The sequence below is a fragment of the Callionymus lyra genome, chromosome 1 (genome assembly GCF_982586985.1).
Source record: "Callionymus lyra chromosome 1, fCalLyr1.hap1.1, whole genome shotgun sequence".
In the NCBI taxonomy this organism is placed as follows: domain Eukaryota; kingdom Metazoa; phylum Chordata; class Actinopteri; order Syngnathiformes; family Callionymidae; genus Callionymus; species Callionymus lyra.
In genome coordinates this window covers 48264052-48286513 of record NC_141818.1, presented here as the reverse complement: position 1 = coordinate 48286513, position 22462 = coordinate 48264052, and the positions used below count along the sequence as shown (strand labels likewise).

Genomic DNA, 22462 nt, shown 5'->3' with positions numbered 1-22462 from the left:
ATAAAAAGATAAAAAGATGAACAGATGAAAAGATGAAAAGATAAAATGATGAAAAGATAAAAAGATAAAAAGATAAAGAGATAAAAAGATAAAAAGATTAAAAGATAAAAAGATTAAAAGATTAAAAGATTAAAAGATTAAAAGATTAAAAGATTAAAAGATAAAAAGATAAAAAGATAAAAAGATAAAAAGATAAAAAGATAAAAAGATAAAAAGATAAAAAGATAAAGAGATAACGAGATAAAAAGATAAAAAGATAAAAAGATAAAGAGATAAAGAGATAAAGAGATAAAGAGATAAAAAGATAAAAAGATAAAAAGATAAAAAGATAAAAAGATGAAAAGATGAAAAGATAAAAAGAAAGATGAAAAGATAAAAAGATTAAAAGATTAAAAGATTAAAAGATTAAAAGAAAGATGAAAAGATAAAAAGATGAAAAGATAAAAAGATGAAAAAGATAGAGAGAGAGAGAAGAGAAAGATGAAGTGACTACACAAGTAAACATAAATGATTTGACAGAAACAAACATGAGTCAATATGTGGCGAGAAAACCTTCTTTGGTACAAAACCTTCTTTCCTGCAGGAACACATGATGTTGATGTTTGACGACATGTTTCTTCAGAGACATTTGATGTCGAGTCGAAAATGATTTTAACTTTCAATTCAACAGAACATGTTGTTTTCTTGGTTCTTTGTCGTGATCAAACAATTTTCAACTATAATCAAACAATTTTCAACTATAATCAAACAATTTTCAACTATAATCAAACAATTTTCAACTATAATCAAACGATTTTCAACTATAATCAAACATTTTCTAAAGATGGTCAATCAGGTGATGTTAGAGTTGAAAACTAAAATAAAAGTTCTTGTTACTTTTGTCTCCTTTTCATACTTTTGTTTTCCACTGAACTCAACATTAACTTCACACTTGAGTCAACCTTGTTTTATTGATAATATTATAATATTATTGCTGCAACATGACGCGTCTTTAATTAAAGCCACAACAGAATCACGTGTTGAGCCTCAGAATCATCAGCTGCTCAAGAGACGCACGACGCCATGAAATTGCTCGACTTGCAGCGACGGCTACATTTCACAGGACGGTCGGTGAGGACGTGCTTTCATTTCCACGAGTCGCTTCTATCAAGTGCCAGCTTTGAGACGAACACAAAAGGCTGAAATGAGGTGAGAAGACGTGATGTTAACCGTCGCCTGGTCTCAGTTCACCTCACAGGCGACACCTGAAGACACTTTGACTCGCCTGCAAATTGTCTTCACAAAGAAAACTAATGAGCTCAGACTCGTCTGTCGCTCTGTGTTAACTGAGGATTTTCTGTCTTTTCTTCTTTCTGCTTAATCAAACAATTTTCAACTGTAATCAAACAATTTTCAACTATAATCAAACAATTTTCAACTATAATCAAACAATTTTCATCTATAATCAAACAATTTTCAACTATAATCAAACAATTTTCATCTATAATCAAACAATTTTCAACTATAATCAAACAATTTTCATCTATAATCAAACAATTTTCAACTATAATCAAACAATTTTCAACTATAATCAAACAATTTTCAACTATAATCAAACAATTTTCAACTATAATCAAACAATTTTCAACTAAAATCAAACAATTTTCAACTATAATCAAACAATTTTCAACTATAATCAAACAATTTTCAACTATAATCAAACAATTTTCAACTATAATCAAACAATTTTCAACTATAATCAAACAATTTTCAACTGTAATCAACAATTTTCAACTATAATCAAACAATTTTCAACTATAATCAAACAATTTTCAACTTTAATCAAATCATTTTCAACTATAATCAAACAATTTTCAACTTTAATCAAATCATTTTCAACTATAATCAAACAATTGTCAACTAATCAAACAATTTTCAACTATAATCAAACAATTTTCAACTATAATCAAACAATTTTTAACTATAATCAAACAATTTTCAACTATAATCAAACAATTTTCATCTATAATCAAACAATTTTCAACTATAATCAAACAATTTTCATCTATAATCAAACAATTTTCAACTATAATCAAACAATTTTCATCTATAATCAAACAATTTTCAACTATAATCAAACAATTTTCAACTATAATCAAACAATTTTCAACTATAATCAAACAATTTTCAACTATAATCAAACAATTTTCAACTATAATCAAACAATTTTCAACTAAAATCAAACAATTTTCAACTATAATCAAACAATTTTCAACTATAATCAAACAATTTTCAACTATAATCAAACAATTTTCAACTATAATCAAACAATTTTCAACTATAATCAAACAATTTTCAACTATAATCAACAATTTTCAACTATAATCAAACAATTTTCAACTATAATCAAACAATTTTCAACTTTAATCAAATCATTTTCAACTATAATCAAACAATTTTCAACTTTAATCAAATCATTTTCAACTATAATCAAATCATTTTCAACTATAATCAAACAATTTTCAACTTTAATCAAACAATTTTCAACTATAATCAAACAATTTTCAACTAAAATTAAACGATTTTCAACTATAATTTAACAATTTTCAACTATAATCAAACAATTTTCAACTATAATCAAACAATTTTCAACTATAATCAAACAATTTTCAACTATAATCAAACAATTTTCAACTATAATCTAACAATTTTTAACTATAATCAAACAATTTTCAACTATAATCAAACAATTTCCAACTATAATCAAACAATTTTCAACTATAATCAAACAATTTTCATCTATAATCAAACAATTTTCAACTATAATCAAACAATTTTCAACTATAATCAAACAATTTTCAACTATAATCAAACAATTTTCAACTATAATCAAACAATTTTCAACTATAATCAAATCATTTTCAACTATAATCAAACAATTTTCAACTTTAATCAAACAATTTTCAACTATAATCAAACAATTTTCAACTAAAATTAAACGATTTTCAACTATAATTTAACAATTTTCAACTATAATCAAACAATTTTCAACTATAATCAAACAATTTTCAACTATAATCAACAATTTTCAACTATAATCAACAATTTTCAACTATAATCAAACAATTTTCAACTATAATCAAACAATTTTCAACTATAATCAAACAATTTTCAACTATAATCAAACAGTTCAGTGAAAAAGGCAAAAAATACTAAATCATTTTTGTAGATAAAGGGATGAAAACAAAAAAGAAACAGTTTTGCTAAATTATGCTGAACTCAGATCAGTTCTGGTCGAGGCGTCGACGCTCGACTTTGTAAACAACACTCTTGAGCCGAACCTCGGTTGCCGTGACGACCGGAGCAAATCATGCCGACGCCAAGTGTTGGCAGGAATGATTGACAGGTTCTCACGGACACCGATGATTGATCACCTCGTAATGTTTTTATCTGTCGGAGAGTTTGATGGATTCTAAGAAGCTTCAGCCAAATGTAATAATGAAACATCGTTCAAACACGAGGCGATAACGATTCAAACACTTTCACCTGGAAAAACAAAAACAATATTTTAAAAACATAAATCTATTCAAAAACTTCGATCATGAGCCGCTTTTGTTCTGAATAAAAACATTTTAACCACAGTTTTGTGTTTCATGCAGTAACAGATCAGTGAGAAAAAGGATAAATATAGAATAATTGTCGGTAGATGAAGGAATAAAAAGAATAGAAATAAAAATAGAAACAAACCAATCAAATCTACTGCCGCTGAAGTAAAGAACAGGATGAGTTACAGTAGAATCTTCTGCGTTCATGACTTGAGAGAAAGTTTTTGGCTCCAGTTCTTACTGGGACTTTTCAATTGTAATCAAACAATTTTCAACTATATTTTACCGAGGGGAATCAAGTACAGCAAAAACAATAAAGGACCCAGAACAGAACCTTGAGGGACTCCACACATCAGATCTGCCGATTCAGACCTCATTTGATTGGCAGATACACTAAAACTGCGCCCAGAAAGGTAAGATGAGAACCATTCTAACACAGACCCAGACAGTCTTCATCCCTCAGTCTTCTCAGCAGGATCTGGTTCAACTGTGTCAAAGGCTGAGGACAGATCCAAGAGAACCAGAACATCATGATGTCACTGGACACTTTCAATAAAGCTGTCTCCGTAGATGTTTACGGAAGCCAGACTGAAACTTCTCATGGATGTCGCTCTGATCCAGGAACAGCTGCTCAGACACCACCTTCTCCAAGATCTTGGACAAGAAAGGGAGCTTAGAAATAGGCCTGAAATTACTGAGGTCAGTTGGGTCTAAGCCTGGTTTTTTGAGCAGAGGCTCCACAATGGCATGTTTAAATGCATTGGGAAAAACCCCTGTGGAAAGGGAGAGGTTCACCATATTGGTAACCCAGGGGCCAATTACATCAAATACTTTGATAAAAAGACTACAAGGAAGGACGTCATCTGAGCAAGAGGAGGGTTTCATCTTGTTCACTAGTGCTGAAATATCACCCAAAGATACAGCAGTGAAGGAGGACCAAGAGGAGGAGAGGGGCTCAGAGACAGTAGGGATTCCAAACAAAGGGGGAGAGATTTTCTCTTCAATTTAATTTTGTCAATGAAAAATCTCAACAATGCATTGCTGTCAGCTTCACAGAAGACAGGTGTGATTTGAGGAGCAGGAGACACGAGAGAATTAATCGTGTCAAACAATACTTTGGGGTTTTTCTTATTTGCTGCTACCAGTTTTCTGATGTAATCAGATCTGTCAGTTTCCACCATCTCATTGTAAGAAGACATCAGATCCCTGAGGTGAAGTCTATGCACCTCAAGTTTAGTGGACTTCCAGAGACGCTCAGTCTTTCGACAAAGTCTCTTCATTTGTCCAAGGGCACCGTTTTTTCTATATTTTCAAAATCGATTTAACAGGTGCCACTTGATCCAGTATTTCAACACAATGACCAGTGAAACAGTGAATCAAACTGTCCACATCTGGACAGTCATCAAAGGAAAGACGGTCAAACATAGCAGAAAAACTGTCTGCAGTATCGGCTGAGATGACACGCCTCTGAGACCTAACTTTCAAAGGCTTAGCTTCAGGGATGAAGTCCAGGTTAAACAAGAGAATGATCACTCAGATGGACATCATGTACAGATACATTAGAAATGTTCAGGCCAAGAGTAAAAACTAAGTCTAAAATGTGGCCTTTTTGATGAGTGGGTTCAGAAACATGTTGCTCAAAATTAAAGGCTTCTGTTAAAGTTAAAAGTTCTTTAGCAGAACAAGATGTGACGTCATCAACATGAAGATTAAAGTCTCCAAGAATAAGAACAGATTCCATCTGAATAATGGAAGATAAGAAGTCACTAAAGTCTTTCAAGAACACTGAAGGACCAGGCGGACGGTAGATTGACACACAATAGAAAGGTCTTGTAGAACCAACCAAGATCATCTGAGACTCAAAAGAAGTGGATTCCTGTGTCTGAATCACGGTCACATGGGTGACGGCTGTCACTCACATTCAACTCGGTAGTAAAAGCCGAATTAAAGAGAGGAAATGAAAAAATCTTACCACCTTTCGTTGAGGTCTGGACAGACGGCAGCGCTGACGTGTCGTCATGCTCTTCAGCGAGAGGAATGTCGATCAAACATCGATGACGTCCGATGACGTCAGAGTCGTTCCGAGCGATCGCGACTGTGCATCTCATCCTGACCTGAACTCCAGACCGACTCCATCGCTTGTGGAAATCATACCCGAGAGATCAAACGATATTCCACAGAGTCGAGTCGATGAGAAGCGAAGGAGGAAACCGACTCACAGGACGTTGGAAACGGTCGCGGTTATAATCCTCCACCGACTCTCTGATGTTGAAAAGAGCATCACCATCATAGATCCAAGATGCTTGAGACATATCTTTAGTGATATAAGCATAATATCCGGACAAGTAGTCGTTAAAACGACTGTTTTTGGCAATTATTGCAGGAGCTCACGTTTCAAGCAGCCGATCAAAGGCTCACCGGAAGCGAAATATAATATAATATAATCAAACTATTGATGATGTTGATTTTTTTCTTTACATAAAGTTACTTGAACCTGCATCAGTTATTGACCTGGACGTGTCTCTTCGTCTTCACGTCAGGCTGGAGTCGCCGACACGAACCCTCACACTAGAAGCTCCCAGAGGCGTCGAGATCAACGCCGGCGTCGGAGACTTCGCTGCGTCGTGTCGGAAGGACCTGCTGCTGCAGTCGTCGCAGGGAGAGGTGAGTGTGAAGGAGTCCAGCAAACACCAGGGTTGCTTCATTAAAGTATCTTATTAAACTAATGAGGGCCATCAATCCAGGCGACCTTGTCCTCTCCTCCTTCTCCTCCTCCTCTCATCCTCATCCTCCTCTTGTATTTGGAAGAAGTGACTTCATTAGCGCCGGTTTGATGAGGTTCCTGTCACTTGATGCTATGATGCCGGTGTGTCATTGCGTCCTCACTGTCAAACTCACTTTGTATGTGTGTGTGTGTGTGTGTGTGTGTGTGTGTGTGTGTGTGTGTGTGTGTGTGTGTGTGTGTGTGTGTGTGTGTGTGTGTGTGTGTGTGTGTGTGTGTGTGTGTGTGTGTGTGTGTGTGTGTGTGTGTGTGTGTGTGTGTGTGTGTGTGTGTGTGTGTGTGTGTGTGTGTGTGTCCATCCCTAGTTGTGTCCACTCAGGCATGGTGTGTCATTACTGGCGTAATTACCAGGAAGATGCCTCCACTCCTGCATCTCTGCTGTCAGTCTCCTCAGCACCAGTTCTTTTGTAAACACAACAACTATAATCAAACAATTTTCAACTATAATCAAACAATTTTCATCTATAATCAAACAATTTTCATCTATAATCAAACAATTTTCAACTATAATCAAACAATTTTCAACTATAATCAAACAATTTTCAACTATAATCAAACAATTTTCAACTATAATCAAACAATTTTCAACTATAATCAAACAATTTTCAACTATAATCAAACAATTTTCAACTGTAATCAAACAATTTTCAACTATAATCAAACAATTTTCAACTATAATCAAACAATTTTCAACTATAATCAAACAATTTTCAACTATAATCAAACAGTTTTCAACTGTAATCAAAAAAATGTCAACTATAATCAAACAATATTCAAATATTATTGTAATAAACGTGAATAAAACACCAAAGTTGATCAATAGTTGCTGTTTAATGAGATTTAAAGGAGGGGTAGATGCTCCTCAAGACACAATATATACTGAATATCTTCACCTTAACATTAAATATCACAATAAAAAAAATGAATAAAGTGTTTTTAACAACAAAACGAATCCCTGTCCCTGCAGTGAATGACTTCCTTGTCCAAGAGTCTCTTCTCGTCTCCCTCTTTTTCTTCTTCTTCTTCTTCTTCTCCTCCACCAAGCACACGTACTCCTTTTTAATTTCACTCTTTTATCTGCGAGTTACGCTCGCCGTCTAATTAACTTTCAGTGCGAGGGTCGTACATCAGTGGTACTGTACGAGGAGGCTTTTCTCTCTATCCTCGCTTTTCTTCTCAGTGTTTATCCTTCTATCAGCTTCTGTTTCTGCTCCTCCTCTCCTCCTCCTCCTCCTCTCCTCCTCCTCTCCTCCTCCTCCTCCTCCTCTCCTCCTCCTCTCTTCCTCCTCCTCTCCTCCTCCTCCTCCTCCTCCTCCTCCTCTCCTCCTCCTCTCCTCCTCCTCCTCCTCTCCTCCTCCTCTCCTCCTCCTCCTCCTCCTCCTCTCCTCCTCCTCTCCTCCTCCTCTCTTCCTCCTCCTCCTCTCCTCCTCCTCCTCTCCTCCTCCTCTCCTCCTCCTCTCTTCCTCCTCCTCCTCCTCCTCTCCTCCTCCTCTCCTCCTCCTCCTCCTCCTCTCCTCCTCTCCTCCTCCTCCTCCTCCTCTATTCATGCCGTACAATGGTCAGGACTAGAACACGGATTATGTTTAAAACGACGGCAAGAATTTTTTTTTTCTTGTAGGTCTTTATCTTTGTCTTTGTCTTTGTCTTTGTCTTTGTCTTTGTCTTTGTCTTTGTCTTTGTCTTTGTCTTTGTCTTTGTCTTTGTCTTTGTCTTTGTCTTTGTCTTTGTCTTTGTCTTTACATTAACTTAACTTAACTTCACTGAATTAAAGTTCACTAGAGCATCAATCATCGAAGTTGAAATCTGACGTACAGAATATGTTTCAACCAGTGGCGGCTGATGGAAAATATCTAAGGTGTTGCTCTTTTCCACTACATTTCCCCTCCATTCCTACAGTATATATTACATGTAAACATCTACACGTTAACAGTTAGTAAAGGTTATTTTTTATAACGCCTTTAATCTAATAACTTTAAATGAATGATGGATAATAATGTTAATAATGCTCGTTGTAACATATTTGAATTATACTCTTATATACATCATATAGAATAAACAAAATGATTCAAAAACTAAAAACCAACCTATTGTCAGAACAATAGAGATACTTTCTACCAAATTATCAAATATCTAATATTAACAAAAAAACTAAAATTAAAATGTCTGGATTGGGACTCGAACCACATCCTCAAAGAGTTCTAAAAATATACAAAATGATCAATGCCAGCTGCCAGTGGTTTCAACCATTATAGACCCTTCAAGATATGTTTCAAAGCCATTTTATACATATTTCATATATATTTAACACTTACTATTGGCAGGTAGTTGAATGGCTCTTCTTCAGGTGCTTTAGTGATTTTTTTAAATTCTTTTAGCATAATTCCTGCCAGAAATAAAAACAATTAAATAATAAATTAGAAGAAAATATGATATATTGAGGTTACAGAAGGTGAGAAATGTCAATTGTGAGAAGAATTTTGGGTAAAAAACTTTTTTTTCTTCCATATTAACAATATTGTGAAGGAGTTTTTAAAAAGCATCGAAGCAGTGATCGAAGTGTTCAAAAATGTATGTCATTTGTGTCGTTATTGTAAAAAGGAAATCAATTATTTCGTAGATAATTAAATGTTTAAATGAAAATCTAAACCAAAAATGATTTAATCAAATTATGAATCAATGAGTCAAAAACAGAAAAAGGACACAAAGGTTGATTTTGCTTTTTTCTCTGAATGGCTCTTCTTCGGGTGATTTTTTAAGACCATAAAATGATTGTTTTCAGGCCAAACAATAAAAAAATGAAACAATTAAGTTGAAATAAAATGTCATATATCGAGGATACAAACACTTAAGTGTGGAATTCTGTTGCATGTTTTTAAACAAAAAAAGTAAAAGTGAACTAACACTTCTAAGACTCTTTGTTTCTTGCGTTGACGAAACTGTCGTCCGTCACGTCGACGCTCAGAGGCTGATGTACGACGAAGATTAGACGAGTTACGCTTCATTATTAAAGTTAATGAAACTCTTATTAATCCATTAATGCAAGATTTCAGAAAAACTTTGAAGCCATTAATCATCCGAACATGCAACAAAAAATGAACTTAAAGAGGCCAAAATGTTACGTTTATAAACTTTTTTAACGTCGTACTTGCATTTGTGTTGTCATTTGTGTGTCGTGTGAACATAGTGTGAGTTTTTTTTACATGTATTTATCTCGACTCACCAGTCGAATCAAACCGAATCAGGACAGACTTGAAGATAAAACTAATAATAACAACACATGGGTTTTCTATAGAGCTTTTCAAAGACACTTTTAAATAAACCCAAAAATTAAGATTACACACTTACAGAAGGATAAACTAAGGAACACACAACACAACAACAATCTGGAGAGGAATCGAGGTAGGAAACTGGGATCATGAAAAGTACTTTATTCACAAAAAGAGCAGGCAAAAGACATGACAAAAAAAGGCACAATACATGAAACTGAAGTGAAAAAAATCCTATACTTGAGCAAAGACACATCATACCACAGAAGTTTGACGTCATGACAGAGACTGACACACAATAGAAGGGTTTTAAACACACAACAATCAAGGGGATCAGGTCGCACAAATCAGGTCAATCGTATCAGGAGCACAAGAGGAAGTCAACAAGGATCAGGACTTTCACAATAAAACCAGGAAGTGAGTCCAAAGGAACATAAGTGACAGGACATGACAGATGAACTCAAATCACATGCTTGTGTACTTAAACTTAGTATTCTTAGTGCATAAGTTCGTCTCAATTCTTAGTATGTCAAATGTAGTGCTCCATACACACTAAATTGACACTTGAAATTGAAACGGCCACAAAACTGGGTATGTATCGATGGACACTTTCTACACTAAACGGCTCCATCCAGTGATGTAGAAGTTGTAAATATATATATATATTCATATACTTCCAGGTGTATTTTCAGCAGCAGTACGAGGATCACACGTCTTCGCTGCTGATACCGGCGTAAATATTTCGCCAATATTTCTCATATTTCTTGAAACCAAACGTGCTGCCAGCAGGTGTCGCTAATGTTCCTACATCTGGTTTGAAATCATCGTTAAATAGCAGTAGAAGAAGAAGCTGTCGCGTCATTTCCTGTTAGTGTGTAGCAGCAGAGTTTGATTTGAGACATACTATCTGTGGAGGATTAGTTACTAGTTAGTACGTACACTATCCTGATGATACTAACTTCTAGTATACTAAGAGAAGTATGTGATTTGAGACATACTATCTGTGGAGGATTAGTTACTAGTTAGTACGTACACTATCCTGATGATACTAACTTCTAGTATACTAAGAGAAGTATGTTTGAGACATACTATCTGTGGAGGATTAGTTACTAGTTAGTACGTACACTATCCTGATTATACTAACTTCTAGTATACTAAGAGAAGTATGTTTGAGACATACTATCTGTGGAGGATTAGTTACTAGTTAGTACGTACACTATCCTGATGATACTAACTTCTAGTATACTAAGAGAAGTATGTTTGAGACATACTATCTGTGGAGGATTAGTTACTAGTTAGTACGTACACTATCCTGATGATACTAACTTCTAGTATACTAAGAGAAGTATGTTTGAGACATACTATCTGTGGAGGATTAGTTACTAGTTAGTACGTACACTATCCTGATGATACTAACTTCTAGTATACTAAGAGAAGTATGTGATTTGAGACAAACTATCTGTGGAGGATTAGTTACTAGTTAGTACGTACACTATCCTGATGATACTAACTTCTAGTATACTAAGAGAAGTATGTTTGAGACATACTATCTGTGGAGGATTAGTTACTAGTTAGTACGTACACTATCCTGATGATACTAACTTCTAGTATACTAAGAGAAGTATGTTTGAGACATACTATCTGTGGAGGATTAGTTACTAGTTAGTACGTACACTATCCTGATGATACTAACTTCTAGTATACTAAGAGAAGTATGTTTGAGACATACTATCTGTGGAGGATTAGTTACTAGTTAGTACGTACACTATCCTGATGATACTAACTTCTAGTATACTAAGAGAAGTATGTTTGAGACATACTATCTGTGGAGGATTAGTTACTAGTTAGTACGTACACTATCCTGATGATACTAACTTCTAGTATACTAAGAGAAGTATGTTTGAGACATACTATCTGTGGAGGATTAGTTACTAGTTAGTACGTACACTATCCTGATGATACTAACTTCTAGTATACTAAGAGAAGTATGTTTGAGACATACTATCTGTGGAGGATTAGTTACTAGTTAGTACGTACACTATCCTGATGATACTAACTTCTAGTATACTAAGAGAAGTATGTTTGAGACGTACTATCTGTGGAGGATTAGTTACTAGTTAGTACGTACACTATCCTGATGATACTAACTTCTAGTATACTAAGAGAAGTATGTTTGAGACATACTATCTGTGTAGGATTAGTTACTAGTTAGTACGTACACTATCCTGATGATACTAACTTCTAGTATACTAAGAGAAGTATGTTTCAGACATACTATCTGTGGAGGATTAGTTACTAGTTAGTACGTACACTATCCTGATGATACTAACTTCTAGTATACTAAGAGAAGTATGTGATTTGAGACATACTATCTGTGGAGGATTAGTTACTAGTTAGTACGTACACTATCCTGATGCACACTAACTTCTAGTATACTAAGAGAAGTATGTTTGAGACATACTATCTGTGGAGAATTAGTTACTAGTTAGTACGTACACTATCCTGATGATACTAACTTCTAGTATACTAAGAGAAGTATGTTTGAGACATACTATCTGTGGAGGATTAGTTACTAGTTAGTACGTACACTATCCTGATGATACTAACTTCTAGTATACTAAGAGAAGTATGTTTGAGACATACTATCTGTGGAGGATTAGTTACTAGTTAGTACGTACACTATCCTGATGATACTAACTTCTAGTATACTAAGAGAAGTATGTTTGAGACATACTATCTGTGGAGGATTAGTTACTAGTTAGTACGTACACTATCCTGATGATACTAACCAGTACACTGAGAGAAGTATATGATTTGAGACGAAGCAATGGAGTTCCAGAGGGTCAAAAGATCTGCTCCCGATGGTTTGGTTCTAATGATGGGTGTTGGTCTCAGTGTTAGGAGATCGGGCAGGTAGGTTGTTCAGGGCTTGTGAGGAGGATCTTGAAGTGTATCTTTACAAGCCGGTGAGGATGGGTTTGATGTGTTGGCTGTAATAGTGGAGTCTGGTGGTGATGAGAGCAGGAGCTAAAAAGGAGAGAGTGGCACGAAGAGGTAAAAGAAGTATATTTCGGTGACGTGGTTGTTGTGGGAGTTGAAGGAGAGTGCGGGGTCCATGTAAATACCGAAGTTCCTGAAGGTTCTTGAAGCTCTAAGGTTGGGAATTTCCTCGTTTGACAATCAATGTTTGAAATAAAAAACTCATGAGCGTGAGGCATGTCCTTCTCTACTAACTAGGCTCGAGGGGATACCTCTCTCTTTCTTACCATGTACAACATGACGAACCCATGCTCTTCCACGTGACTCGACCACTTCCAGATACTTCCTCGCCACGGGACGTGGGTTTCACCGGACGGAGGCTGAGATCGTATCTTCCGGTAGAACCGAGAACTGTTCGTCTCCCGCGGGAGCTGCTGTGGGGGTTTATGGGAAGTTAATCCGGATAAATCTTGACTCTTTTATCTTAAACGCATTTGTTTGCTTCGTCTTCCTCGGCCCGGCTCCCATCCATCAAACCCGTCCATCGATCCCGATGAGATCGCGAGGCTTCAGACGCAAAACGCCGGCATCGGGTTGATAACGACTGCGATATAATGAGATTTAAAGAGCTCGGCGAGGAAACGCTCGAGTGGCCGGAGCTTCTCCGTTTACCCAGATTGCATTGCCTTTTATTCCGTTCTCATCCAGGCTTTCCCTGACCGCTGACTCCATCAAATGAGGAGAAGAAAGTGGATGATGGGAGGACAGAAGAAAGGGAGGATGAGTGGGAGGATGGCAGAAAATAGATGTTTCTGTCGATCTCCGCGGCGGAAAATAAAGGCGTGCACGACAGCGAGGCTTAAACCGAATCAATGTTGTCAGCATCTGGCACTTAAGACGAGGCCATTAAAGTTGCAAAAGTTCAGCGAGCAGGACTGGAATTAGGGCCAAATGGGTTCCAGGGTTCGCCGGAGCTCCTGCTTCCATTACGATCAAATCCAACGAGACTTGACAGATCCGCTCAGGATTCTCACCGTCAGCCATCTTTATCGTAAACGTTCCTCGTTCCCGTAGCTCTTCGGGGATTTTAGAAATTAAATTTCCTTAATGCTTTTTTTTTTTTCTTCATGATTGAATCGCAGCGATCCTTCTCCCAAATCCCTCGGATGATCTACTCCGGCGCAAACAAGTCTAGGAAGTACAGATTTTTCCACAAGTCCAGAAATCCAGTCGTTATTAGTACTTTTTACCCTCAACTTTCCAAACTTAAGACCCACAGCAGGACAGCAAGTTTTAAAAACACCACAACATTTTACACATTTGGGCAACAATTATTTGCGTTCACATGGTCTGTCGGATATCATACTTAAGTTTTCCAACATTATTTCCAGTTTTCAGAGAGGTTGATTTTTGGCCTTGGTTTTCGTGGTCAAAATCCTACTTTGGCTGCGTCTGGCGTTTTTCTTGTTTGTCACTGTATAAGTGCTTTTTGTGAGTATTTGTTTTTTCTTAATTGAAAAAAACGTTAAAAAAAAGAAATCATTTTCTTGCTAGTTTGGTTTTGTTATAAAAGGCATAAAAAAGACATTGAAAAGGTTTTGTTTATCCTTTCTTTTGTAATGACGGCCCCTCAGTATATAATGTGGCCCCCGAGGATATTTCATTGCCCAACACTGCGCTACAGGTTCAGTGACTGGTTGAAACGACATAAGTTAAATGGCCAGATGAGGAAACAACACAATATCTGAACAAAGGAAGTAGTTTTAACGAAATGCCGGGTGTTTTGTCGTGTCAAATGGTGTCCTTGGCAGAGTAATGCCCTGAGTAAGTGCTATTTGTGTCGTCTCTTCTTTTTAAATTCCTTATATTGCGTGTACTGTTTGTCGTTATTCTGCTCCACTTTTACTACCGTGAACACATGCAATGATTTATGGGTAAATTCCTCTTTAAGAAGCTATAAAACGCCATAAAGTTTGCCTGAGACGATAGTTTCGTGATGAGCCGAAAGCAGAGGCTCATGGGAGCTCGATGACAGCTCAGCAGACACTGACTTAATACCCTCAAGCTCTTCACTTCCTGCGAGCCATTGTTTTCCAAGTTAATGTGAAGAATGGAAAGTTTGTTGTTGTCTCTAAATACTGAACCAGATCATGTTATGTTTCTGCTCATCCCATGAATTTTAATTTCTTTTTGGTGCAAGATACACAATTATCAGGTTGAATTATGGGAGTTATACAGAGTGTATCTTCAATAGTTGTAGAAATACGACTATTTGATGAGTATTTATGGCACCAGTGTACATTGATACGATATAAAGTGATGTATAGTGATGCTGTAGTAACAGTAGTGTGGAATACTTGACTCTGGTGTTGTGATAGTGTAGTAACAAGTATATATGTGTAGTATTGTGGAATACTTGACTCTGGTGTTGTGATAGTGTAGTAATGATGTCTTCTTACAATGAGATGGTGGAAACTGCTAGATCTGATTACATCAGAAAACTGGTATCAGCAAATAAGAAAAACCCCAAAGTGTTGTTTGACACGATTAATTCTCTCGTGTCTCCTGCTCCTCAAATCACGCCTGTCTTCTGTGAAGCTGACAGCAATGCATTGTTGAGGTTTTTACTGACAAAATTAAATTGATCAAAGAGAAAATCTCTCCCTCTTTGTTTGGAACCCCTACTGTCTCTGAGCCCCTCTCCTCCTCTTGGTCTTCCTTCACTGATGTATCTTTGGGTGATATTTCGGCACTAGTGAACAAGATGAAACCCTCCATTTGCTCAGATGACGTCCTTCCTTGTAGGCTTTTTATCAAAGTATTGGATGTAATTGGCCCCTGGGTTACCAATATGGTGAACCTCTCCCTTTCCACAGGGGTTTTTCCCAATGCATTTAAACATGCCATTGTGGAGCCTCTGCTCAAAAAGCCAGGCTTTGACCCGACTGACCAGTAATTTCAGGCTTATTTCTAAGCTCCCTTTCTTGTCCAAGATCTTGGAGAAGGTGGTGTCTGAGCAGCTGTTCCTGGATCAGAGCGACCTCCATGAGAAGTTTCAGTCTGGCTTCCGTAAACATCACTCTACGGAGACAGCTTTATTGAAAGTGTCCAGTGACATCATGATGTCGGCTGACTCTGGTAAATTCACTGTTCTGGTTCTCTTGGATCTGTCCTCAGCCTTTGACACAGTTGATCACCAGATCCTGCTGAGAAGACTGAGGGATGTGGAAGTGGGATATATGTGTAGTATTGTCCAGTACTTGACTCTGGTGTTGTGATAGTGTAGTAACAAGTATATATGTGTAGTATTGTCCGGTACTTGACTCTGGTGTTGTGATAGTGTAGTAACAAGTATATATGTGTAGTATTGTCCAGTACTTGACTCTGGTGTTGTGATAGTGTAGTAACAAGTATATATGTGTAGTATTGTCCGGTACTTGACTCTGGTGTTGTGATAGTGTAGTAACAAGTATATATGTGTAGTATTGTCCAGTACCTGACTCTGGTGTTGTGATAGTGTAGTAACAGGTATATATGTGTAGTATTGTCCAGTACTTGACTCTGGTGTTGTGATAGTGTAGTAACAAGTATATATGTGTAGTATTGTCCAGTACTTGACTCTGGTGTTGTGATAGTGTAGTAACAAAGATATGTGTGTAGTATTGTCCAGTACTTGACTCTGGTGTTGTGATAGTGTAGTAACAAAGATATGTGTGAAGTATTGTCCAGTAATTGACTCTGGTGTTGTGATAGTGTAGTAAAAAGTATATATTTGAAGTATCGTCCGGTACTTGACTCTGAGAATTTACTGTTTACGAAGTCGTAACTACTTTCATTTGTTTTCAAACCAAAATATATAAAACGACTGATGGTATCGACCGTATCCTCTCGTCCTCAGTCATCAACATGATCTCAGCATCATTACATCCTTCCTTTTACCATGGAGCACGTAATGAATGCCACCATCTAGTGGCAACACAAAAATTAACAAATGCAGTAAATATTTGCATGGTAATGATGAATAAAAATCCAATTGTGTTTTTTTCAAAAACAATTTATTGAACTGTAAATTATATTAACTGTAAAACCATAAAAAACTATAGTCTTAACTGAAATATATATATTTGAAAACCAAAAAACATAAATCAATACAGTGCTGTTGAATATTGACACAGTATTGTGAAAAAATAAATTGTGATATATCTTTGTATACAAATATATAATTGGTACGTGCTGGTATTTATTTGTACTTTGTATGTTTTTATATATTTTATATATATATATATATTTTTTTTACTATAGTCAAAAAGTTGTGATAAAATTCTTTCTGTTTTTGTCCTTAAGTTTAGAAGCAAAACCGGCTCCAGTGGTTGTGAGTCTTGTGTAGTTGTGTGTAGTTGTGAGATTGATATTGCTCTGTGTGTCTCCAGCCTTTCTTTATTTAGTCCAGTGTCAGCTTCCATTCCAGCCTCTGTCCATTCACTGAGCCTAATGGTGTGTGTGATACTTTCACAACCTGTGTGTGCTGCTGGAATATTTGTGCGTCGCTGTTTTTTCTACGACGCCAGGAAGTGAAGCAAAGAGAAAATAGGAATCAGCGGCGAAAGTTCAAGAAGCCGCGAGTGTGTACTTTATTGCTTTTTTATCCCAGGATATTATCTTTTGTACTACTTTGTACTACTTTGTACTACTTTGTACTACTTTGTACTACACTGTCGAGGAAACCACAATAATAAACACAAATAAATACAAACACTTTTAATCGTAAACTTGTATCACTTGAGTCAAAGTAAGAATTCTGAAGTATTTATAGTTTAAAATTGTTTGATTATAGTTTAAAATTGTTTGATTTTAGTTGAAAATTGTTGATTATAGTTGAAAATTGTTTGATTTTAGTTGAAAATTGTTGATTATAGTTGAAAATTGTTTGATTATAGTTGAAAATTGTTTGATTAAAGTTGAAAATTGTTTGATTATAGTTGAAAATTGTTTGATTAAAGTTGAAAATTGTTTGATTATAGTTGAAAATTGTTTGATTATAGTTGAAAATTGTTTGATTTTGGTTGAAAATTGTTTGATTATAGTTGAAAGTTGTTTGATTATAGTTGAAAATTGTTTGATTATAATTGAAAATTGTTTGATTATAATTGAAAATTGTTTGATTAAAGATGAAAATTGTTTGATTATAATTGAAAATTGTTTGATTATAATTGAAAATTGTTTGATTATAGTTGAAAATTGTTTGATTATAGTTGAAAATTGTTGGATTATAATTGAAAATTGTTTATGTTTTTGGACTGTGGGAGGAAACCGGAGTGCCCAGAGTAAACCACACAGAAAGGTCACAAGTCGACTCCCTCCTGACCTGGAAGTGAACCTTCTTGCTGTGATCGTTCTCACTGCTGAACCACGTCATCGTTTCGAAACATTGAACAGAAACACAGCTGTTTCATCTTCGCTGCTGCGTCAAATCCTCAGAAGGTAGTTGGTCTCCTGCCACTGAAGATCTCAGACATCTTGTCTTCTCCTGTCATTACATTCGCTTTATTTCTCTTCCTATTATGGGAACGATCTCACCCTTTCTTTCTTCCCATCCCTGCTCCTGGTTTATGGGATGAATGGTGGGAATAATGGAAAGAACAACTTCTCTGTTCAACTTGAAGGTCGATCAAAACATAATGTATTCATTCAAACCTTAAAAAAAAATCTGCCTCAAGATCACGAAAGTTGCAAGAAGCGTCGAAAAATTCCGTAGCTTTAAAAAAACAAGATCCGTTGAATGGATGGAGAAACTTTAGACCTCGATTTATTACAGTTTTTCTTCTTCCATTGAAGGTGTTTTGAAAGCCTGAGCGCGACTCTCGTGAAACTCCACCGAGGAAAAGATATTTCCTGGATCTGTATCGTCTTCACTGCTTCTTATCTGTCCTCGTTCACACCATCTTCAGTGTCGCCCAGAGACGCTGCTTCTCTCCTCGATAAAAGTGTCTCCAGGATCCGTCGAACACGTCCCTCCGTCCAGAGAATCACTCGACCTGCCATGTACTTCCAAACCATTTCACTTTTCCTTTCTGCTTTCAAACGGATCAGAGGAAGAAAAATCTGTCCCGTATTTGCCTTCGGAGAAATGAAAGCTTCTTTTACTCGCACTCGTCCGAAGAGGACGTTCAGGTTTCACTGAACTCGAGCAGCAGATGTTGACGGAAAACTAACTTTGATTCCGATGTTTGATGAAATGTTCTGGTGCGAGTCGTGTGGCGAACAGATATCAAAAGTAAAGTTTATGAAACTATTTTCTTATTAAACTCAATTATGAGTCACTGTGTGACGCACGATGGCCTCCCGCCACTAGAGGGCAATGTCTCAGATTGATGGGTTGTTTTGAAAGAGAATATTTTCTAACAATATCTAAATAATCATTAATTGTTAAAAATAAAAAATATGGTGATTCAGGAAAGTGAATATAATTCATGTGTTAAACCAGGTTTTCTTTGATTTTTATTCTTTTTTTTTCTTTTGTTTTATTCATTCTATGTTGCCCAGCAACAGATTCCACTGTTGTGTTAACAAAACTGGCTAATAAAGTTTTCTGATTCCGAGGTTTGTAGATCAAATCCTGGGGCCTCGTGTAATGAGGGGTTTTACGCAAAAAAAACATACTGAGCCTATTTTTAGGTCAAAGTTCATATGTGTCAATAGTGAAAAGAGCCGTAAAAAGTTAGTTCCGTATTTTCCGGACTATAAGTGTCCGTTTTTTTCATAGTGTGTCCGGAGGTGAGATTATACTCTGGAGCGACTTATGTGTGAAATTATTAACACATTATTATATCATTTCACATGTTATTGTCACACTAAACCACCAGAGGGCGCTCTAGGCCTGTGTTGATCATTTCCACGTAGAAGAGGAAGCATCTTCTACCTCCGGAGTTAGTTAGTTGTTTAAAAGTGACACGAGGATGAAGAGTTATTTGGAGTTACACGGATGGTTTGGTAAACTAGTTAGTTATTGATGCTATAGTTCTCTGAATAACTCTTCATATGTTATGTTAACATACCAGGTTCTCACTTCATGTAACGGAACATTATTCTGTTGTTGCCTCTAGTTTTATTTTAAATATCTTTCAAGATCACATGTCTGTTCTTGGATTTTATCAAATCAATTTCCCCCCAAAAATGTGACTTATACTCCAGTGCGACTTATATATGTTTTTACTTCTTTATTATGCATTTTATGTCTGGAGCGACTTGTGCTCCGGAGACACTTATAGTCCGGAGAATACAGTAATTCCCGACCGGCCTGTAGGTGGCGTACTCCCGGATCAGCTGCCCAGATGCACGTCAGCCTCAATAGTCACGTTGAGATGTCGATTAATTCTACGTTGATTGTGATGAACGAAGGAAAAGAGCCTAAATTCGTGTCGCGCATTTTTGTGCTTCACCGTCTTCTGGACTTTAGTTTCGGAACATATTTAGTAGAAGATCTAAGAACTTATAGTACATGAGGCTCCTGGACTTTTTCCTTTGATACCAAATGTTGCCTCGTATTTTCTAGAAGTTCTTATAGATTTTCTTTCAGTTTTGCCCTCAATTGATTCTAGTTGAAAATTGTTTGATTATAGTTGAAAATTGTTTGATTATCGTTGAAAATTGTTTGGTTATAGTTGAAAATTGTTTGATTATAGATGAAAATTGTCTGATTATAGTTGAAAATTGTTTGATTATAGATGAAAATTGTTGGATTATAGTTGAAAATAGTTTGATTATAGTTGAAAATAGTTTGATTATAGTTGAAAATTGTTTGATTATAGTTGAAAATTGTTGGATTATAGTTGAAAATTGTTGATTATAGTTGAAAATAGTTTGATTATAGTTGAAAATAGTTTGATTATAGTTGATAATTGTTGGATTATAGTTGAAAATTGTTGATTATAGTTGAAAATAGTTTGATTATAGTTGAAAATAGTTTGATTATAGTTGAAAATTGTTGGATTATAGTTGAAAATTGTTGATTATAGTTGAAAATAGTTTGATTATAGTTGAAAATAGTTTGATTATAGTTGATAATTGTTGGATTATAGTTGAAAATTGTTGATTATAGTTGAAAATAGTTTGATTATAGTTGAAAATAGTTTGATTATAGTTGAAAATAGTTTGATTATAGTTGAAAATAGTTTGCTCTCAATTGAGACTTGGTGAATAAACTCTAGTCGTCCATTTTTCGGTAACAAACAACCTAATTTACTCGTAAAGATTAACATTTCATTTTGTTTTCTTGGTCCTCAGATCCTTCTGGACGCCAACACCATCCGGCTCGGCAACATTCCTCTGGGCAGCGCCGTGGACCCCCTAGAAGGCGCCCCGGCCGGCACCACCTACACCAAACAGATCGTGTACGAACTCTGCTCCTGCGCCAACGGGAAGCTCTACCTGTCGCCGGCAGAGAAGGGCTCCACCTGCCAGACCACCAGCAACTTTTGTCTCTGGAGCTGAACGAGGGAAGAAGCTGCACCGGCCGTGAAACAAAAGGAATTCTGGGCTAACGCTAGCCGCGGGATGGAGAGCGCCGCGGAGAGCTAACCCTGGCTAGCCCAAACCAAAACCTCCTGGAATCCAGGGGTTGAAAAAGACCATGTTCTTGTCCAGTTTCCCAATCAATAGTTTTTGGATCATAGATCCGACGGATGGTCTCGTTCACTCGTGGACTCCCTCGGCTGTTCGAAGGAAGACGTTATCAGGACGACTCGTGGGACGTGATCTTAGGACCTTGGGATGGACGTTGTGTTGATTTGTGTTAACAGGAAGTCGTCCTAGCATAGCAGAACCAGGACAGTACGCCGGTGTTTTACCTCTCAGACCCAAACACGTCCCTCCAGAGCCCGGTTCCTTTAGATGTTGGACGAACTGCAAGAACTGCAACCGAGGGACACGAGTGTTGGTTTCAGATAATCTGAGGACAACGAAGAAATTAAACAGATGGTTTAATCTTTTGGGAAGCTAAGGCTCGCTAATGGACCAATCTATACCAGAAAGGCCTTCCCCCCCCCCTTCTCTAGAGTTTCCACTAAAATTAGAGTGTGACTCCATCCATCATCTTCTCTCAGTTCCACCCTTTTTTTTCTTTCGTTTCTGTCTCGCATCCCTTCGTTCGAAGCCTCCACGAACACGCCCTCACATTATCGACGTCACGTTTTAAAAGCGTGGACAAAACTGAAAGTCTATTTTAAAAGGAGTCGCTTTTGTATCTGGAAGCTCCGGCGAGTCGATCCGTGGGAACGAACCGTTGAAAAAAGGAACGAGTGGCTGGTGTTTGTTGTCTTGACTCGACGGAATGAAGGCTTGAGGCGACACTTTCTTTTTTAAACAAAGCGATACACAGGTGCCTTTGCTGCTGTTGGTAAAAGCACATCACGGTCGGAACACTCGCCTCAGCGGAACATCTGCAAGTGTCTTCGGGCGCCATTTATTTAACATTCCTGTCTATTTATTTCACTTTTTGATGCACTTTTCTTTCACCTGGTTTTCACCTTCACTCAGTAGATGGAAGATAAAAACACACCACGTTTGACACTTTTTATTTTTCCCTTATAGTTTATTGATGACAAAAAAGCACAAATTATGCCATGTATATAATAATAATAATAAAATATGGAATAAAAATGGTTTTTATGAGAATGTTTTCTTGTGTTTTGCTCGTTATTTGTTTATTTAAAAAATTATCCAAAAACCCACAATATTCTGATTATATAAACATATAAATGATTGTTTTTCAGAAGATTTATTGGTTCAAAATAATATAGTGTTGGTTGGTTTTCATAGAAATATACGTTATATCTTGGAATTTGGGCGAGGTT

General features: G+C 36.5%; 1 protein-coding gene across 1 annotated transcript in view; it reads left to right on the top strand.

Moving 5' to 3' along the window:
- Window positions 1-22157, top strand: part of LOC148089985 (zeta-sarcoglycan-like) — a 311638-nt gene extending 289481 nt beyond the window's left edge. Inside the window, exons 8-9 of the mRNA XM_087811269.1 lie at window positions 6125-6248; window positions 20895-22157. Coding sequence (XP_087667395.1) covers window positions 6125-6248; window positions 20895-21101 — 331 coding nt within the window. The 3' untranslated portion in view covers window positions 21102-22157. The remainder of the gene's footprint in view (window positions 1-6124; window positions 6249-20894) is intronic.
- The last annotated feature ends 305 nt before the right edge of the window (window positions 22158-22462 follow it).